Genomic DNA, 19681 nt, shown 5'->3' with positions numbered 1-19681 from the left:
TACAGTTCTTTACCCTTCTATAATCCATGGATAGACAGTCTTGTCTTGAAACTTAACTTATTGATTACCCACAGTTAGAGGAACAACAGCTTATGTCCTCTTGCTTCAGTAGAAATACACTACTGGGTTATATTAGGCCCCATTTCCTGAAAGTATCAAGATTCTTGTTACCTAAGTGTTCATTGTAGATCTTTTCCATCTAAATACAGTTTCTCCCTCTGCATTCTCCTTTGAGTGGTTATGCAGTGACCTTTGCATTCATGAGTTTGAAATTAAAATTTTTCCAGGTCATGAATTTCTAGTGTTTATGCAGGAAAGTGATGGCGTATGATTGAAAAAAATTTTCTCAACTAGCAAGAACTACCCCATGAAATTATTATGTACATTTAATTTGTAAAAAAAACTTTTTTATAAAGGTCCAATCATCTTTAAAGCAAAATTGAAAAAACCCTGCTGAAGGTCATGAGGGGTCGTTTGATTTTATCAAGACGACTGAGTGTGAAGGCAGACTCAATGGGTGTCATCAAACTTTTGGAACCAGGATTACTTGAGAGAGGATATTTGTAACAGATTTTCTACCTGATTACCTAGTTTAAGGTTAAGAGGTATGTTCAAGAAATTTTCTAGTTTTCATCCCCACCATCAACGACATTAACACGACTTACACCGTTTACTTCTTGAACCACAGTTGGCTTGCAGGGGCCTGGGATCGAAGATTTCGTGACTGCTATACATGAATATACATCCATTTGGAGAGCAAAATGGTGGAGTATGTATTGGAAGTTTTGGCTGATCAGTTTTAGTTTTTATGTGTTTTAAATATATTTGTTTTCGCTGCAGGAGAATAAAGGATAGTCAGCTTTCTGCTTCTATAAACCAGAAGTTGGTAGAATCCGGGGAACGAGAGAGGTAAACTGCAGTTAACTTTGTCTAATCGTAGGCTTATTGTTATCGAACGCGCTTGAATACAATTCGTGAAGATTGGCTTATTCTTAGCCACTTTGTGGGTAGAATTCTGCCTAACGAGTTTAAAATGCGTCAAAAGCCAGTACAGATTGATTAAACGAGAAGTGTCGTGGCCAGAAATGCACTGAATGTCATTTCACATGTTTTTTTGTAAACCTAACGTTGTTAGGGGACACTTGTCACAGTACATGTAAACTTTTCTTCGTTCTTTTGGCATTGAGCACGCTGTAGCTAATCTAAGTAGTATGCGTTGTGCTTGTCATTTATGAACCTAGTGCATGGTTTAGTTTGCTAATGATCTCTCTTTAGCCTAGTCTTTGAAGCGTCTGTGCGCGAAGTCAGCATGTCTAAGAGTGAAAGATTATTTGGTGAATTCAGATGTTTTCTTTCTACAACACTAGTCATTAGCATTAGCATCCTTCTCTATGGAAGATGTTCCTTTAAAATACAATCTGTTATGCAGTACACTACATCTAGGTGCAGGTTGTGGACCAAAAATAATTTGACTACCATTTGGTCAAGCCTTTTTTAAGGTAAATTGTAAATCTTGTATTCTGCTGTTATCAATAACTTTTGACATGATTTGTGTGCAGATTGAAAGAGCTTCTGAGAACCAAACTCATAGAGTGTGGATGGCGGGATAAATTAAGGAGTCATTGTAAAGGTCAGGAAAGGTCTTAGTCTTTTGAATGATTGCCTTTTTTTTTGTTCTTTAATAAAATGACAAAAGATAACCATACTTTATGAAATGACAGTTTCTTACCTTTGGTGAGAGTGTACATGTACTTATAGATCAAAATCTACGAGAAACTTCAGCCAGAAATCCTAGGACTTAGTTTGTCAGTAATAAGTTTAATTATCCAACTGCACTAAGTAGGGAACAAAAATGTGTAAGTAGAGTACAAATATCATGTGATATTTGGACAGTTGGTTATTTTGTACTGTAAAACACTAGTTTGACTGGTCAGCTATGCATGCAATGCTTCTCTATGAGCTTTGCTTTTCCCATATTGTTACAAGAAATATGCTTAAAATAAAGCAATTGGATAACAAATAACTTATGACATGTTTTGGTGTGCAATGTCATTTGAGTATTTTAACTTGTTGTTATTATTTTGATTACCCTGCAGGCTCATCAATAAACTCAGTAGAACTACACACCAAAACATCTAATGAGATATATTTATCTTAAATCAACTCTTTGCAGCCATAATTTGAGCAACTGTACTTGTGTATATTTTTCAATCATTTTTGCAGATGTTATCAAACAAAAAGGACTTGAGAATGTGACAGTTGATGATTTAGTGGCTGAAATAACGCCAAAGGGAAGAGGTAAGGCATGCTCGAGAAAGTTATTGTGTTTGAAATTACTTAGTTTTTTTTTTCCTGGCAAATTAACAAGTTTGGTGTGCAGATATCAAATGAATCTCTACCTTTTCAAACAGAATTACTGGTCAGACTGCAAGTGGCAAAGAGTAGTCAAGAGTATTCCTCTGTGACCCTCCTTGTATGAAATAGAGGGATGTCCATTATTTTTTGATTGGCAATACTGCTACTTCTCCTTCTTGAGAAGTTTCCCTGATAGTCTGCTAATACCCATAAGGGAGAGATCAGAGGCAATGTGAGGGTCAGTCTTGTCCAAGAAAACAGGACAGTGCCACTGATCTCTTAAGAAGTTCTCTTTTCAACAGTCAAGTTTTGTTTTCAACACTCAAGTTTTTCTGCTAAACTTTATGTTTATGATTTAGAAATGAACTTTTATAAACAAAACCCCTTCTTTGCTTTAAATTTCAAACCTCATTGCAATCAACTTGAACTTGAATTTTAGCAGGGATTTGTCTTGTCCAAGAACACAGCACAGTGACTGAAGCTCATGCCCCTCAGGCCATCTGACCATCTTAGCCCTTATAGTCCCATTTATAAATATCAATTCTTTGCATTAAGTGTCATAAATTTCTGGTAATTTAAGTTCTGAGAATATGCTTTACGTCTTGATATTTTGCTTTCTTCTCATCACCTCTCTGTTTGGAAATGTATTGATATTGTACGGAGAAATTAACCATTGATCACTTCTGGGAGTAAAAGGGCTACATGACTGCAAATGCAGGATGTGTTCATCCTCACCACAACCATGAACCCAGAAATAATAATCATCATCATCATTCAATGATGATGATGATTATTATTTATTACCTTTGCCGATACAATTACAGTAATATTGCGTGTTGTTGTTAAGGTTGAGATCGGATGTCAGCATTTTATCAAACCCAGAAAATAAAATGCTAAAACCCAGAAATAAAATGCTAAACCCAGAAATAAAATGACTATTTTCTCTTTCTCACTTGCAGCTCTGGTCCCTGATGAAGTGAAGAGAGAGATGTTGATTAGAATACGAACTTTCCTTGCTGCAAACTCGTAGCTTTTTAAAGTGCCATGTACAAAGAACTTGTTATTTTCTGTTGCATTATTTTTCCTTTCTGTCTTGTTTAGTAATGATTAATAAAGCTCGTGAATTTTATTCTTGTGTTCTTGGATTTATTTTTTTTAACAGATATGGACTCGGAGAATGTGTCAATCCTGTCATTTTATAGTGAAATGAAACTTGTTGTTCTGAGTAATAGTACTTGCTCTACTTTATTTGAGCAAGTTTGCTTTTTGTCATTTTATTTTCCCAGAAAGACAAGTGTGCCATGTAGGAGAAAAAACTCAAACTAGTTTGTACTGATTTTCAATGCAACATGCAATATGTTTATGTGCTGGAACTTTTTTTGCTACTACAGTAGGCAACTGCTTTTGCAACTTTCACAAAGCGTATGTAGTTTTTATTAGTTCATGTTGTCTTCCAAGTTTAACAGCAAAGGAATTTCAGATGTGAATATTTTGAGTTACAGGTTCAGCTTAGTTGTTTGCTTCTGTTCCTTCGTATGAAGTAGTATTTACCTCGACCTTTACGTGTCTTGGCCCAGGACCGTTGCAAAACTAAGTGAGGCGTGAGTAGTCCACTGGACTACTCACGCCTCACTTAGTTGTAAAACTAGGGGTCAGATGGCCCAGGTTTAAGTCCTGGCTGGGGCTTGACGTTGTGTCCTTAAGCAAGACGCTTCACTCACATTGCTTCGTCTTCTCGAATAGGACGTAAAGCTGGAGGTCCCGTCTCCTGCACCTATCAATTAGTTAATTTCGGCAGGGGACGTTAAAGAACCCACATCACGAGATTACTGTGGTGTGGTCTGGTCTGTTTACTGGGAAGGGGGGGAGGGGGCATCTGTAAAAATTTCTCGTTTATTAATTGTAAGCTGCCGCCGGCAGTCTGGAAAAGTCCCCCGCACAGTGTTGTAAAGCGCATTAGAGCATTTACATGGAAATGCGCTATAGAAATCGATCTATATTATTATTGTTGTTATTATTATTATTACTATTATATCAGTTGTTAGTTTTCAGGCTCAGTTTGGTTAATTTGGAAAATATATTTTAGGGGATTATTAGCTGATCCAATACCAAATTCTCCAAACTAACCTAAGAATTGTATGACAAACAATAGAGTAGAGTTTACTGGAAAACAATATCGCAACCCATAAGCTGAATTGCTTTGAATTTGCAATGAATATAAACGTATATAAAATATACATCTAAAAAAGAAATCTAGATATATATTTTAAGTTTTGAAAAGGGTTTACTCATAACAAACCACCTAAGTTACAAAATAGAAGTGCTAACGCACGTGGGCTTGGCCCCAACTAATTATTAATAAACAGTCCAAAGTTCAAGAGTTCTTAAATATATACGAGTATTAAATATTACTAATGTTAATGTAAGGTTATAAATAATTCCAAAATAGCTAGGTCTAATATTAATATAAGCTTAATCTATAATATTGGTATGGCCAGGGCTAACGTAGACTAATATTAATGTAACTCTAGGATTGTTTAATGCTAATTCTAAGTTGTAAATAATTCCAAGTTGATTTAATCAAATTTTAACTACAGCTTAAGGTAATCTATTTACAAAAGTATTCTATAGGAGTCCCCATCAATTTTAAAGATTGATGGGGACTCCCAAGCGTTTCTAAAGTTAGATAACGAGTCGGAAGTAGTCGCAAGCAATTCTGTTTCTGGTCTCGCCGACGGCATAGCGAATTATACCCTCAGGGAGGTCATTCCCATTGTGGAAGGTAGATTTATTTCGAAATTTCCAGATGCTGTACAGAATTGTCTTAATTAGAAAGCGGGCAATACGATTCTGTTTTGGACTAGCGGGGGTCCAACGAAAAAAGAAAACATAGGTACAGGATGGGAGAAAGCTAGTTCCAAGGATAGAGGAGATAATAGGGGAAAAGTGGGTCCATACAGATTTCACACGGGGGCAATTGAGAAAACAGTGATCTATAGTTTCTTTACGGGAACAGAAGGCGCACTTATCTGAGTCGATATATCCCCAATTCTTTAGAGAATCGCGGACCTTAATAGCGCGAAGTACAATTTTCCAGAGTATGTCGTTCTTGTAATTTTCAGAAAAGTCATCTCGCACTAAATTCCAAAATTTGTCAAGATCAAAGTCAATCGGAAGGAAGAAAGTCCAAAAGCGATGAAGAATTGGAGACGTGGAGTTTTCCTTCAAGAGAGTTCGATAACATTTCTTGGAAGAAAATTCAAAATCGCACCACTCCGTGCGGGAGAGAATCCCACGTAGAGTGGTGAGCGCCGAGAGAACATTCTCATAATAGGGCGTCAAGATCTGTGTACTCGGGGTGGAGTTATCTCGAAGAGAGCTCCACTCCGAGCGACAGGAGGCAAGCCTAGAGCCTAGAAAATATCTGGCCAAATAAAAGGATTTTGATTCGCGATCATCTAGATTGGAAATTACTGAGGCTAATTTAAGAGATTTACCTTTGATCAGGAAATTCAAAATGCCGAGACCGCCACTGCTAGGAGATTGGTGGCAGGACGCTCGGCTAACCGTTTCAATTCAACAACCCCAGAAAAATGGCCAGATTAAAGCGTTCACCTTAGAAATGACCCATTTCGGGACACACAAAACTGTAGAGAGATATAGGAGCTTGCTAATTCCGAGGGTGTTAACGATGAGTGATCGGCCGAAAAGAGAAAGAGAGCGGGATTTCCATAAATTTAGATGTTTTTCTAATTTCTCTAGTTTTGGCTGCCAGTTATCTAATTCAGTATCGCGGCCGAAAACAACACCTAGAATTTTAATTTTTGTCATCCATTTGAGGCCAAGTGGTTGGTCGTCGCGCGTACACCACGCCCCCAACCACATGGCCTCTGTTTTTGTGAGATTAAGGCGTGCCCCAGAACCACGCTCGTAACTGATTAATCATGTTGAATAGAACTTGCAGAGAGCGATAAGATTTCACTATGCAGGTCGTATGGTCAGCCTAATTTCCAACTTTATAGCAGAGACCATGTGCGCCCGGAAGGAAAAAGCCTTCGATCTCAGGATTGTTTCGGATTTTGCATGCGAGATTTTCAACGCACAAAACATAGAGCAGGGGAGACGGGGAATCCCCTTGTCTTACCCCACGAGACAAAGGAATCGCATCGGTTAGCCATTCATTAACAATAACACGCATATTGGCCCCATTATATAAAGTGTTGATCCAAAAGCAAAAAGACGGGCCAAAACCAAAACGGGGTAAGAGGCTTTCCAGAAAGGTGCGATTAACGCGATCGAAGGCTTTCTCTTGATCTAAGCTGAGCAAAATGCCGGTTTCATTCGTGCGGTCGATGTAACCTAAGATATCTCTAAGTAAATGTAAGTTTGAAGTAATTTTGCGTCCGGGCACAGAGCAAGTTTGATCAGGGTCAACGATATATTCCAGAACCTTAGAGAGTCCAAGAGAGAGAACTTTTGAGCATAACTTATAATCAACGTTTAAGAGGGTAATCGGACGCCACTTTTTCAGATTCTTACGATCTTCTTTCTTAAAAATAACGCTTGTGTTGCTCATCTTCATGGAATCACACATCTCTCCGGTTTGGTACCGTGCATTTAAGACTCGACATAAATGTGGAGCTAAACGATCCCAAAATCTAGCGTAGAATTCAACCGAAAGGCCATCAGGGCCAGGCGATTTATTCCTATTCATATTTTTCATAGCGAGAGTAAGTTCGTCAAGCGTGATCTCACCTTCACAAGGTGACGCCTGATCAAAAGTTAATTTCCGTGATAGAGAAGATAAAAGATCTTCTTGAAGAGCAGCATCTATCGGTTCTTCGGAAAAGAGCTGAGTGTAGAAATCGATATGAGCTTTTTCAATCTCTTCTTGAGAGGAGACTTCGATACGGGTAGAATCATAAACCGAAGAGATGTGGGATCGTTTAGCTTTAATTCTTTGTAAATTAAAAAAGTACTGACTGGGGCGTTCGCCTTCCTCTAGCCATTCTGCTCTACTACGAATAATGATTCCTTCGACTTGTTTAGTTCGGAGGGCTTTCAAACGACATTCGATGTCAGAAATTAAAGGGATAACGGAATTTTCTCCGTCAACGTTTAGTTGACGAAGACGGATCAATTTGTTCGTCAAAATCACCTGGTCTCTTTGCAATTGTCTTCGCTTTTTACGGGAAAAGGAGATCGTTTCTTCTTTAATAGACTGTTTTAAAAACTCCCACCAATCTTGGAGACACGGAAAACAAGATAAAAAACGTACATGATCGTCGATTAGTTTCTCTATAGTAGCGCAAAAATCCTTATCGTTCAAAAGAGAGTTGTTAAAGCACCAAACGCCTGGACCGCGTTTTACAGCGGTGGGAATATCAAAGGTAAAAAAACAAAATCGTGGTCTAATATCGAACAAGGGTGAATGTCATACTTAACGCTGGGTGATAATAAATCTTTCGAAATCTAAAACTTGTCAAGTCTACTCCCAATTGACCGTGTGGAATTAAACCACGTAAATTCTCTTGATTTTGGATGCAAATTTCGCCAAAAATGTGAAAGCGCAAAATCACTTTTTAAAGATTCGTAGTCTTTGTGTATAGAGATATTCCCACCAAATTTATACCGGCGAGAGCGTTGTCGTAACAATTAAAATCTCCTCCGATGATAGTCGCAGAAGAGGGAATAAAAAATTCAGGAATCGAAACAAAAAAATTTTCCGTTCGGTAGGATGGGTAGGAGCGTAGATATTGACTAGATTAATATCAAAGTCGTTGCACCTGATCAAAACACTGACAATACGACCTTGTGAGTCCTTCTTCCAAGATACGATTTCGTTTGAGCATTTCGAAGAAATCAAGGTGACGACACCACCCTGTTTCCCGGAGGCAGGGGACCAAAAACTACGGCCCAGCCATCTACGGATAGAGATTTGATGGTAGATTCAGAATGAATTAACGTTTCTTGTACAAAACAGACATCACAGTTGGACTTTCTCGATCAAATCAAACGAGAAATCGTAGGTAAGGGGGTTTGCTAGCCCCCTTGCATTAATAGTTAAGAGTTTGAAGGAACTTGGAAAAAAGACTCACTTAAAAAAGTAAAAACTTACTTGGACTTTTTAGAGTGTCTATTTTTTCCTTTTTTCTTTTCCGTGGGGGTAGTTTCCTTTCGACTTGGAGATACATCAGATGATTTTCTTTTGAGATCGTGAGTGGTTTCCGTATTATTTTCGGTTTCAGGGGTATACAGTGGATGAAACGAGGCTGTGGTAGGAACAGGTATCGATGAGCGTGGCTTTCCAGTGGTGAGTGTAGGTGTAGTAGGTTTACGAGTGCAGGCAAGAGACAGATCAAGCAAGCGAGCAGGTGTGCGACGGGATGACGGCTTGATGGGTTTGGGAGCAATGAAACCATGAGGATCCAGAATCGGGGAATCAGAAGAGACGGATGGCGGTTGAGAAGATTGTTCAGAGAGATTTTGCGAGGGCAGTTCGGTTTGAGAGTGTTGCTGTTCAGGTTGAGTGTTGTGAAGGCTGTTCGGGTTGAGAATGTTGCTCAGACTGTTCAGGTTGAGAGGGTGGCTGAGTCTCGTTGAAATCGTCGGGCAGTGGAGAGGATGGAGGATCTTGCGTACAGATGTCGGCGGATGGTGGAGGATTTTGCGTACAATTTTCGTCGGTGGATGGTGGAGGATTTTGCGTACAATTTTCGTTGATGGATGATTTTGGCGGCAGAAGAACAGAGGCGAGAGGGAGGTTTTCGTCTATTTCTTCGTCAATATTTACATCTTGGTTTTCGTCAGTGTGAGTGCCATGAATTGTTGGGAACACTCAGGAGTATTCGCAGTTCACGCCAAAGTGACCTTCCTGCTTACAAATACAGCACAATAAGGGGCGTGAACAATCACGGGCTTCGTGGCTAACACCTTCGCAATTGAAGAAAATTTTGTTTGTGCAAGCGTTGCTGAAATGGTCTGGACGATTGCATTTTCGGCAGGTTGGGTTTTGACCGTTGTATTTAATAAAAATCTGGTATTTCCCAAAACGAAGAAAGCTGGGGATGGGCTTAATGATACGGACTCTGTAATGTCGGAGACCATTATAAATGTTGGGCGCGTACGAGTGTTTTCCTCGGCGATAATGAATGACTTCACAGTAGGGCGTAAGGCGTTTAATTATTGCAAGTTCAGACAGTTCGAAAGGAGCGTCGTAGATAGTTAGGAAAGTGAGCGGTTTGTCGATGTCTTTAAGGGCGAAAGGTTCGGAATCAATGTTGAAATAATTTAGGCGTAGGAACTGTTCTTTGGCGGCAATAGATTTGAAGGTGACCACAACTTCACCGTTGAGTTTACGTTGTAAAAACTGAATGTCGGTCGGAGAGACATTACACTCGGCAAAAGCATCAAAAACAGTACGGGCGCTTGAATTCTTGTTTGGTATAAAGAAGGCAGATTTCGGCCTTTGAGGCCTGCTGTTTTCGGAAAACCGTATTTGTGGCGGTCTTGTTTCACTTGTAATATCAGAAGTGCGAGCAGCTCTTGAAGCGTATGAGTCGCCATTAACGGTTGAGCGGTCTTGAACATTTTCGTTGCCAATCCTTAACATTTCTTCCAGTCCATCCTCATTCATTGTTAAATCCATTATCATACACAAAGCAAAAGTAGAAAAGAGGGCCCAGAGGGCAAACTAACCTGAAAAATATCGGATTCCGTATATTACACTTTGACTAGGCAGTAGCGACAACAGCACGAGAAGGTCTTCACTGTTTCGGCCTCCTGGGCCTCATCAGTGCAGTGCTGATGCTAGGATGGGTGAGAACCGATATGGTTACCTCTATATATATATATAAAATCACAAATCTACTATGCTCACAAACAAAACAACTTGTGAAGTAGCGATACACTTCAAAAAAACGCCACACACCCTGGACGAATTTTCGTTCCAATGCATTGGTCAGGTACAGGCCCCTAGTGGCTCTGCAGAGATCGATAGGCTGTTAATCACAAAAGAGGCTTATTGGAGTGCTCAGTTGTTCTCTTTGGCACCCCATGGTTTGAATAAAAAAAAGGAATTTCATTCGAAAAATAGAATTTGGTATAATTAATTTTCCATCTTATATTAGGCGCTACTAATTGATCGTTCAAAGGCCCTTTTCTTGGATTTTGTCGGCCCTTCAGGTGTGGATTGGACTCAGAGGCCCTGCCAACGTATCTTATTATGATTAGTATCATTTAAGGGCCCCTCCAGGGATTTTGTTGCTAATTTGCCCTTTCGGGCTCCAAAGGCCTTGTTTTGGGATTTTGTTACGGTTTACAGTTGTAGTAAAAAGTGGGCCTTCCCTTTTTTAATGCTCGCCGCATTGCTTCTTTGCAATTGGTTACGCCACTCATATTAACATATTTAGTATTCTTATCTCAGTTTTTAGGGTTTGTTTCTTGCATTTTGTCCATTGCTTTCTTTGTAATTAGGTTTTTTGTTTATTAGCTCCACTTCATAAGTCGTTATCTGTAATTACGTAATCATTAGCACTTCGAACCTATTTAATGCTCTTTTTTATTTCAAAAGTTGTAAATAACTGAAGAAGGTCTCCGACCGAAACGTTTTTTATTAAAATTTTTTATATTTTTTACGTCAGAAGTTGTCCATCCTCGCAATTTTTTAAACTACGTTCGTGTTGGCTGTGAGGTTTGGACTGCGAATCTTTGTTGATCCTCGTGGCGCGGTGCACCTTTGTTGGCCTGAGAGTTCCATTAACGACTATATATATATATATATATATATAATATATAAATAGAATAAATGTTTGAAAAGAGAATTTGCCCTGAGCGGGATTTGAACCCACGTCCCTCCTGCTACTAGTCAGGTGTGATGACCACTACACTATCAGGACAACCATGCTGGCAATACGGCAGTAAAAGATGTGATTTACGTGATCGGAGACGTGATCTCCCGGGAAATTTAACGGGGAGACCACGGAAATTTCCCGGGAGACCACGTCTCCGATCACGTAAATCACATCTTTGATTGCCGTGTTGCCAGCATGGTTGTCCCAGTGATAGTGTAGTGGTCATCACACCTGACCAGTGACAGGAGGGACGTAGGTTCAAATCCCGCTCGGGGCAAATTTTCTTTTCAAACATTTATTCTAATTAAGTACGATTATTTGGGGTGTACAGGGTCAGGGTTTCCCTCGCATACAGAATATATATATGTGTATGTATGTATGTATAGTTATAATTTGGAATTTTCAACGAATATGAGAAAATAGAAAATCTACTTCTGAAAGAGAAATGAAAGAAAGAGATAAGTCGTGTGGCGTGTCGCCTGGGTCTGAAAGAATTACCGTGACAGAAGACATTTTATATTTCTACCAACACTAAAGTTAAGTATCTCTGGTCTTCTATTCTTCATTTTTAGTTATTTTTGGCTCAAAACCTGCTTGGAAACTCTGCTTTCCCCATTGACTTGAACACGCGGTGCATGACACTGTTCTCTAGGATGATATTTTCCGGTCTTTGTGACCTATATGGAAGGATGCTTAATCAGCCGTCAATATGGCCTTTTTAGATTGCACTGCGCTTTTAAAACACTGGTCAAATGTCTTGCTTCAAATAGTTAGAGCTGTCAATTATCATTGTGGTCACCTTGAAAACTAATACAAGGTGCCTGAAGACAAATACATTATATCATTTTCAGTCGCTTCAGTAGAACTCTTACTTTCTTTTATTTTCCGGGCTTGAAAAGAAAAAAAAAATATAGTTCAATACCCGACGTTGTTTGAGCTTGGAAAACAAGCGTTTCAGCCATTATAAAATTATTTTCCATTGATGCCATATTTTTCCCTTTTTTTTTTCTTCTTTTATTGTAAAATGAGCCATTTGAGATAATCGCTTCACTAAGTGGTTTCGTGACTGTTCTCGAAAGCGTCGTCAACAATTCAGGCGTTACGAAGTCAAGGGTATGAATCCTAATTGGGGTTTTGATATGACAACCAATATGAATAATTAAAAAATCAATCGATAGAATCGAGAAATTAGATTTGTTTATAACACATGTCATTCGTTTTTTCAACGGGATGACTTAAAAAAAATCGCTTTTTTATCAGGATTTTAGTTAAGACAAGGACAAATGTGTTGTTATGAACAATCACAGATGATCAGAACTGGAACATATGTCTTGCCCGATGTTAACACGCCCGTTGGAGCAAGAAGCAGGTCGTAACAAAAACAGTTTGACTGACACCGTTTCGACCCAGCTCCTCATTTCAATTGGAAAGCGGTTAAGTTTAGACAAACACCCAATATTTCTCATTTGGATAATTGGTGAAAACGTTGAGAAAAACCGTAGGTGGTATTACCTGGTATAGCACAGTTCCCAACCAATCACAAACTCAAGAAGAGATGTAGTTTTCAAAATATATGTCAAAACGTTGCAATTTGCCAAAAAAAAAAATGGTAGGTTTTGTTTATAAACGTTGTTGACGGGTGATGTACAAAACTAAATAAAATCAAATGCTATGTTTAATTCACTTAAAAGAAAAAAAAAAGTTTAAATCGATTGATCATTGCTTGATTAATGAGCGTCCTGAGTCTCAATCAATGCAGTTGGTCTTTAGAAATAACCTGGGAAGAGGAGCAAACCTGAAGCAGTTCACTGCGAAAGCTCCTTGAGAAGGACGTCATCTGATCACACTCAATGACAAAAAAGACCAGATCCGTTACTACTTTGGTAACGATACTAATTGCTTAACTCTTTCACTTTCAAGATCTAAAGATACTGACTTTTTTTACTTAGCCAGCCACACATTTCTTATGATTCTCGCTCTGAGAAACAAACGGTGTTCAATCGGACAATAGTCACTAATTTGATTTTGTTTTTCATTTTTTCCATCACCCTTCTGTTTAAAAACACGGAGCTGTTGTGATGAGGAATTATGAGTTGGTGACCCCCTGGGAGTGAAGGGATGAACATGATTTTTGAGGCCCCACCGCCATTGTGTCAATCAGAACTTTCTGTCTCTGAATTGCAAATCAAATTGGCCGGGAGTACACCGAGTGCAAACAACCAGCGCGATCAGAGATCAAGGGAGAACCCTTAACTCGTCACTAATTAACGACCTCACCTGCTTGGCTTGCTTAAAACGCTAATGAAGCGTAAAATTAAACGGGTCTCTAATTATTTCAAGTCCTCCTCGCTGAAACCCTTTCACATACAAAAGTGTCCGAGGGCTAGGTAGAAAAAAGGAGAGATAACAATGTATTTTCAACCAAAAATTTCAAAATGCTGTCGGAAAAACGAACCGTCTTCGAAAAAGGTGGTAGCCGCTAGCTTTTATGTTACTGAATGCTCACTCTCTTTGAGACACAACTGTCTGCGTCACATCTGCTGACACGTTTTGACAGACACTCAGTAGGCTTCTCAACTGAAAGGGTTGAGTGGCCCGGAACAGTTTCTCTGGGGAGGCGCTCTTTCAGTTGTTGTTTTTTGTCTTATTTCCTCGAAGAAAACATGCCAATGAGCACATCAAGGCAGAATTGCTCAACTAAGCAAGAAAGTTAACAAGTTTCATTGGCAATCAGAATTCATAGAACCAGCTCGGGTCCAAAATTTTGTACCGTATGCAACAGCTCGATATTTGCAATTGCGCATCAAAACATGATTTTTCAAACAGTCATTTCTTCCAATCGGCGTTGTAACACTTCAATCTATAATTTCTTCCCTTTTCCCGTGGCAGTATATTAACGGCGTTTCAGCTCTTCAGTCAACTTCATAAGAGCATTAATGATTTAAGGCAAGCGATCTTTAGAGTCCAATTAATAATGAATGCACCCACCGCTATATACCTGGAGTGCTTTAGGTTTTGGTCAAATAGAAATAAGTGAAAGGGAAGGAAGATAACGTCGCTAAGTACGTAAGGGCGGGCTGTCCATTACAGTAGTGTAGTAGTTTAGGATAGCCTGTTCACTTGAAAACTGCGTCGGCCACGATCTCATTTTTGTGAAACTACTCTTGGTCTGTGTAACATAACGGCGACCACAAATTCAAAATTCACAGGTTTTGCCGCTTTCGTGAGGTGTCGGAGTCCATGTCAAAGAAATCCTTCTTTAGGACACGAGAAAAGCAACAGTAACATATGCTGGTGTATTAAAAAACGGCTTTTTCTACCGAAGTCTACGACATGTCTGGTGAAGCGGAGGGATTATGGACGGGAGAAATCGAAACAAGTTTTCAAGAGGCGCTCGCAATCTACCCGCCGTGTGGAAGACAAAAGATCATGTTGTCAACCAAAGACAAGATGTACGGTAGAAACGAGCTCATTGCGAGATATATACTTATGAAAACTGGCAAAGTTCGAACTCGAAAACAAGTCGCCAGTCACATTCAAGTTCTGGCTCGGAAAAAAATCCGCCAGTTTCAGTCAAGGATCAAAGAGAAGACATACATAAACGATGGGTTACAAGAAATGATGACGATGTCCTCCGCAGAGATTCTGTCGCCTGTCGTACACCACGGAAGCGAAGGCTACGAAGCCCCGTCATGTTCTGATATTCCGCCGGGTCTTCCGCCAGCGTTGTTACCGTGCTATTCGACTCCGGGCCCGAGTCAACATGGACAGTTAATGGTGGAAATTCCGCGAGCCCGTACTCCGCCGAAATTGCAGTTCCCGCTGATACCGAGGGAGCACATACCAGGAATACCCGAATTTACGCCTCCTCGCACGCCTTCTCACAAACTGGAAACCAACTTCCGAGAGAGTACTTTTCAAAGCAGTTTGACTTGGGAAGTACCTGATATTACTCAGGAATTAAGCTACAGGGAAACACAAGAAGAGCTCTCTCCAAAATCTGGCATCAGCGGGAGTCATAGCAATGGGAACATGTGGCGTTCGATCCCGGAAGTTATCTACAGCACAAGATGCAAAGAAGAGCCCGTTATTTCAACGTGTGTCTTAGGAGTGTCAGCATCGTCCACTTTGCCGGAGACGCCAACATTCGATGACTATTTGGTGTACGACGCTGACCAAACTTGTCCATCTATTGACTTCTCGGACATGTAAACATTGGTAATTATGAAAAAAAGCATTTTTATTTCCTTTCGTCTATCTTTTATTTGAAATATTCTTGCTGTGTTAAGATTACGTGTTATTGTTTGCGTAACGAGTTCTTCAACGGGTTTGCTTCACTCGTTGCAGGACTTGAAAAAAATCACTTTCCGTTTCGCCAACCTCTTCTTTTGTCTCACAACCTGTCGCAGAAAAGTTTCTCCGGTCGGGTGCTATAACGTCAAATTTTAATTTTGTTAACTATCAGACCAAATTAATGTTAATTTTGTCTTCATCAGTGGTGAAGATATGTTGCGAGGAAAAAAATTTAAGGTTGGAACGGAATTAGCCTTAATCTAATGTAATTTTCACTTGTCAGATCAATTGTTTAGTTTCAACCAAATTTGTTCCATTTGAACTTTCCATTCATTACGATAATGAATTTATCAGAGCAAAACCATCACGAGCTTTTATCGAAGAAGAAAAAGCAAAATTTAAGACACCTTTTCCCCTCTTTCAATGAGAACTAAGCTTGGCTTCCGGTTATTTTTCTTTTATTTCCGTTTCTGTTTTGTTTTTCGTCCGCTGTTTTAATGCCACCTGTTATTCGCTTTAACGGTTGACACATCAGATACCCGTGTTCGAGGCAGGGTTTTCTTTCATGTATCTTGCTTATTCATTCTCCCAAAACAAAAACTACTCTTTACTCTTTTCATAAGATCCTTTGTCGGTCACGGTTCACTGTGTATACTTGTCGCAGCTCACACTTCAACCGGGGCGGCGATAAACCACCAGTTCTATTCAAGCACCCTAATTCTCGCTTGACAGAAGCACGCGCCACCTAGTGTCTTTAAGGCAATTGTCCAATCGTATTCTTGATACAAAATGAAGATTGATGAGTTTTGGATCCACCAAGTAAAACCATGAAGTTTTCTACTTATCAACTTAGGTTGCGCTATATATATCAAAGGCTATATATATATCCATAAGAACAATTTCAGTTCAGTAGTCATTTATTTTACTTACAACACCGTAGCGATGGGGAATACCAAGGCCTGTCTATTGTCTGGAGCTACAAGGGCGTACTGATACCGTGTAAACGCTAAGAAGGCTCATGGCAGGCGGTTCGTTAGCTAATTAGTCAATTTTAGCCGTTGTTGTCACGGTATACTGACTTTTTCTCCTGTCGACTTGCGCGATCCTTAACATCATTTGAACCAGTTGGTTCCTTTAAGTTGCGGTTGAAAGAAACAACTTAGCTTTATAGTGTTATGATATGAGATCAGGGATAATCAGTAACTGAACTGAGACCAACCTTGAATTGCTTTACTTGGTTCAGTCATGCATTCTGTCAATTTACTCAACAACCAACTTTCCTTGAAAAGCGTTCTCAAAGGTCCAGCCCGTGATAGATTTTCCTGATCAGATTCGCGAGGAAAATAGAGGTAGAAATACTAAGGGCTTACTTTTCATGGAGGAGTTATAGTATCATTGCATTTGTGCCAGTGTATATCAAATGCCGGTGTGAATATCAAAATGTCGTGGTTTTATCAATAGGGACCTTAAGCACTCACGACGGCAACGCCAAGGAAGGCTTCGATTAAAAAATGAATTTCTACTCTTAGTTAGAATTTCAAAAATGGCTGCATGAGCTTACTGTCTCATACGGCGCCACAGCTCAACTTCAGCATGACGTATAAAAGTAGCGTTGAGTTCCAAATGGAAATTAAAATAATTTGCCGTCCGTCGCGGTTTCGGTTCGCAGGCGACGTAAATTTTGGCGATTTCACGTTGTTGTTTTGCATAGGACGGCTAAGAAATGTACAAAGTTTCAAAATGCACGTGCTGAGCTATTGTTCTGCCAATTAGATCTCTTGTTTTTCCACGTCCTCGTTGCCGTCGCCGTCGTGGTTACTTAAGGTCCCAATATCGCGGCTCATAATGATTCTAAAAGAATCTGTAGTCTGACCAAAGCAGTGGAAGAGAGTATAAAATACTGTCAACGATGGGAACGAATTTGACCAATGCCTCTTAGATTGTCACTTCGACTCAAGCTTGGTTAACTCATATCAAGACCGAGGCCAAGGCAAAATTATACCTCATTCAACCATCAAAACATGTTTGGTTAAACTGGATTTAACAGAATGAAAATTAGAAACTGAGAAATGAAAAACTAAATTTTCCAAAGAATTCAAGTTGTCACTAACTTGTATTTTTTTTAACGTGCTAAATAAGAAGTAGACAAATATCAGGTTTAAGCTGCTTCAGTGAAAAGAAAAATTTAAATCGTGTTTAACTGAACAGCTTCTAACACAGGTCTCGGCTTCGGTGTGATTGGGGTATCAGACATAAGAGTTCATTGAGTTTCGTTTCAGTTGCCGCGTCTTGCCACAAACTTCTCCTCAAAGCGTCGTAGACTGTGAAGCCAGCTTTTAAACGCAAGATTCCCAGGCTGTAATTTTTGACGAGATTTCCAGCCTTTTTCTTGTATTATAAATAATGCGCTATTATTCAATGCAAGCGTTAGTTTCACCGAAGATATGTAAATTAAGCGTGCTAACTTATCAAACCTAAATCTTGCTGGAATGATGTCGGAATTTAATCAAGACCGAAAAAGCCTGGAATTCTGCGTACCCCTGTATGATATGCCTCTCTTTTATACCTCCCCCCCCACCCCACCCTGTATGGAGACCCTTAAAGTAAGAGGGCATCTTGGGAAGGTTATTAGCGTGTTTACTCTAAATAATATTTTAGAGTTAGATTATTAGTTGGATTAGTTATATTATTATTATTAATATTATTATTATTATTCTTATTCTTATTACCGTTTTATATGCTTTACATTATGTATTGTTGCCTTTTAGTTTCCTCCAACGAATTCACGAAAAGGTGAAGTTTAAACTAAAACACTAAAACAGCGACAAACCTAAATAATATTTTATCGTAATTTAATCATATTATGTAGCAAATTAATGTATGACAGAGTTCAAACTTAAAGCCAAGACGCAACCTTGAACAACTGTTCATTACGTTTAGGCAAGGTTTGGTTTGGTATTGGCATTTAAACGTCGCTATTTCAACGTATTTTTATATCTATTTTGTTAAATAATAGGTAATATTTAAGGATATTAGTTTAAAATAAAATATCTCAAAGGACCCTGATACCTTTAAGAACCTTTTGCTGCTCTCAACAAAAAAAAAAAAAAGAAAAACGCACAGCGGCTCTTTTAAACGGTTAGAACGAATAGCCGCCATGATTACCCGCGAGAGGTACTCGTTTTATTTTGGTTCTCAAAGGTGTCAGATGTAACCAGCGATTACAGAAACGCAATCAGTGTTTTCTGCGTTTTTTTAGCGACAGCAAAATGTTAGTTACCAATAGCTGCTTAAAAAGTGTAAAAACTGTACATTACTTACTTTGCTATACAAAGAGCTATTTTTGCACAGAAACGTTTTGGTAGCCCATAAGGGAACCTTTCTTCAAAAAGTACTTTAGGCTGGTAGTGCTCTCTTAATTTGCAACGTTATTACCCTTATTTTTTTAAATTATCTCAAACGGGTTACCAATCAAATGGACATTGCTTAGATTAAAATTAAAGTACTCGCATTTCTTGCCTTTCTGTCTAATTTACATAGTTTTATCATTATTTGCAAGTTGTTACCGTTCATACCTCGAAGGAAAATAAGAAAAACGTTACTTTTCTTCTAAGTTGTGGTCCGCAGGTCATGCTTGTACAAGAGGAACACAGCTTTCTACTTAGAAAGAATTTAATAAAATAAAATAAAATAAAGCTAATGCAACATAAATTTGTAATTTTTGAGGGGATTTTTTCATTAAGGCTTAGTGTCATGCGCACCATAGGATTGAAACATTTTACTCGGAAACTGATTAGTCAAAATTTGTACTCGGTAACTGATTGGTCGAAATGGTGTGGGGTGCTTTCGAGCAATTGGCGCCACTTTTCTGACGGCGAGTGGCGATCACGAAATTGGGTTCAATCTCTTCTGACGCAGTTATTTTGTAGTTACTTCAGTACACTCGTGTCATGTTGGAACTGTGATTTTGGATGTACGCAAAATGTTGACTCATACAGCTACTGAATTCCCTTTCCAAAAAAAGTTAAACGATTAATTATGTAGAGCTAGGTACACAAAGTTTGATAAAAGCTACGTCTCTCCTCGTGTGGACCTTCGGGAAATTGTTTACCATTTGCAGGAAGAACCTTGACGGACATGTAAGTCCAACCCCCTCCTTAAGTACCAGTTGAAGGTTAATG

The 19681-nt window shown here is 39.1% G+C and overlaps 2 protein-coding genes across 2 annotated transcripts; both read left to right on the top strand.

Annotated features, from left to right (window-relative positions):
- Positions 1 to 698: 698 nt before the first annotated feature.
- LOC111337021 (transcription and mRNA export factor ENY2) lies at positions 699 to 3484 on the top strand. Its single transcript, XM_022943240.2, has 5 exons — positions 699 to 769; positions 841 to 909; positions 1560 to 1630; positions 2224 to 2298; positions 3315 to 3484. The coding sequence occupies exons 1-5, from the start codon at positions 762 to 764 to the stop codon at positions 3383 to 3385; spliced, it is 294 nt and encodes a 97-aa protein (XP_022798975.1). The 5' UTR covers positions 699 to 761; the 3' UTR covers positions 3386 to 3484.
- Positions 3485 to 14247: 10763 nt separating this feature from the next.
- Positions 14248 to 19211, top strand: LOC111337025 (transcriptional enhancer factor TEF-1). The gene has a single exon (XM_022943246.2). It carries the CDS (start codon positions 14541 to 14543, stop codon positions 15417 to 15419), a length of 879 nt encoding a protein of 292 aa, XP_022798981.1. The 5' UTR covers positions 14248 to 14540; the 3' UTR covers positions 15420 to 19211.
- Positions 19212 to 19681: the final 470 nt, after the last annotated feature.

Source organism: Stylophora pistillata, chromosome 3 (assembly GCF_964205215.1).
Source record: "Stylophora pistillata chromosome 3, jaStyPist1.2, whole genome shotgun sequence".
NCBI classification, from domain to species: domain Eukaryota; kingdom Metazoa; phylum Cnidaria; class Anthozoa; order Scleractinia; family Pocilloporidae; genus Stylophora; species Stylophora pistillata.
The sequence above is the reverse complement of the archived record's forward strand: the minus strand, read 5'-3'. Positions and strand labels throughout refer to the sequence as shown.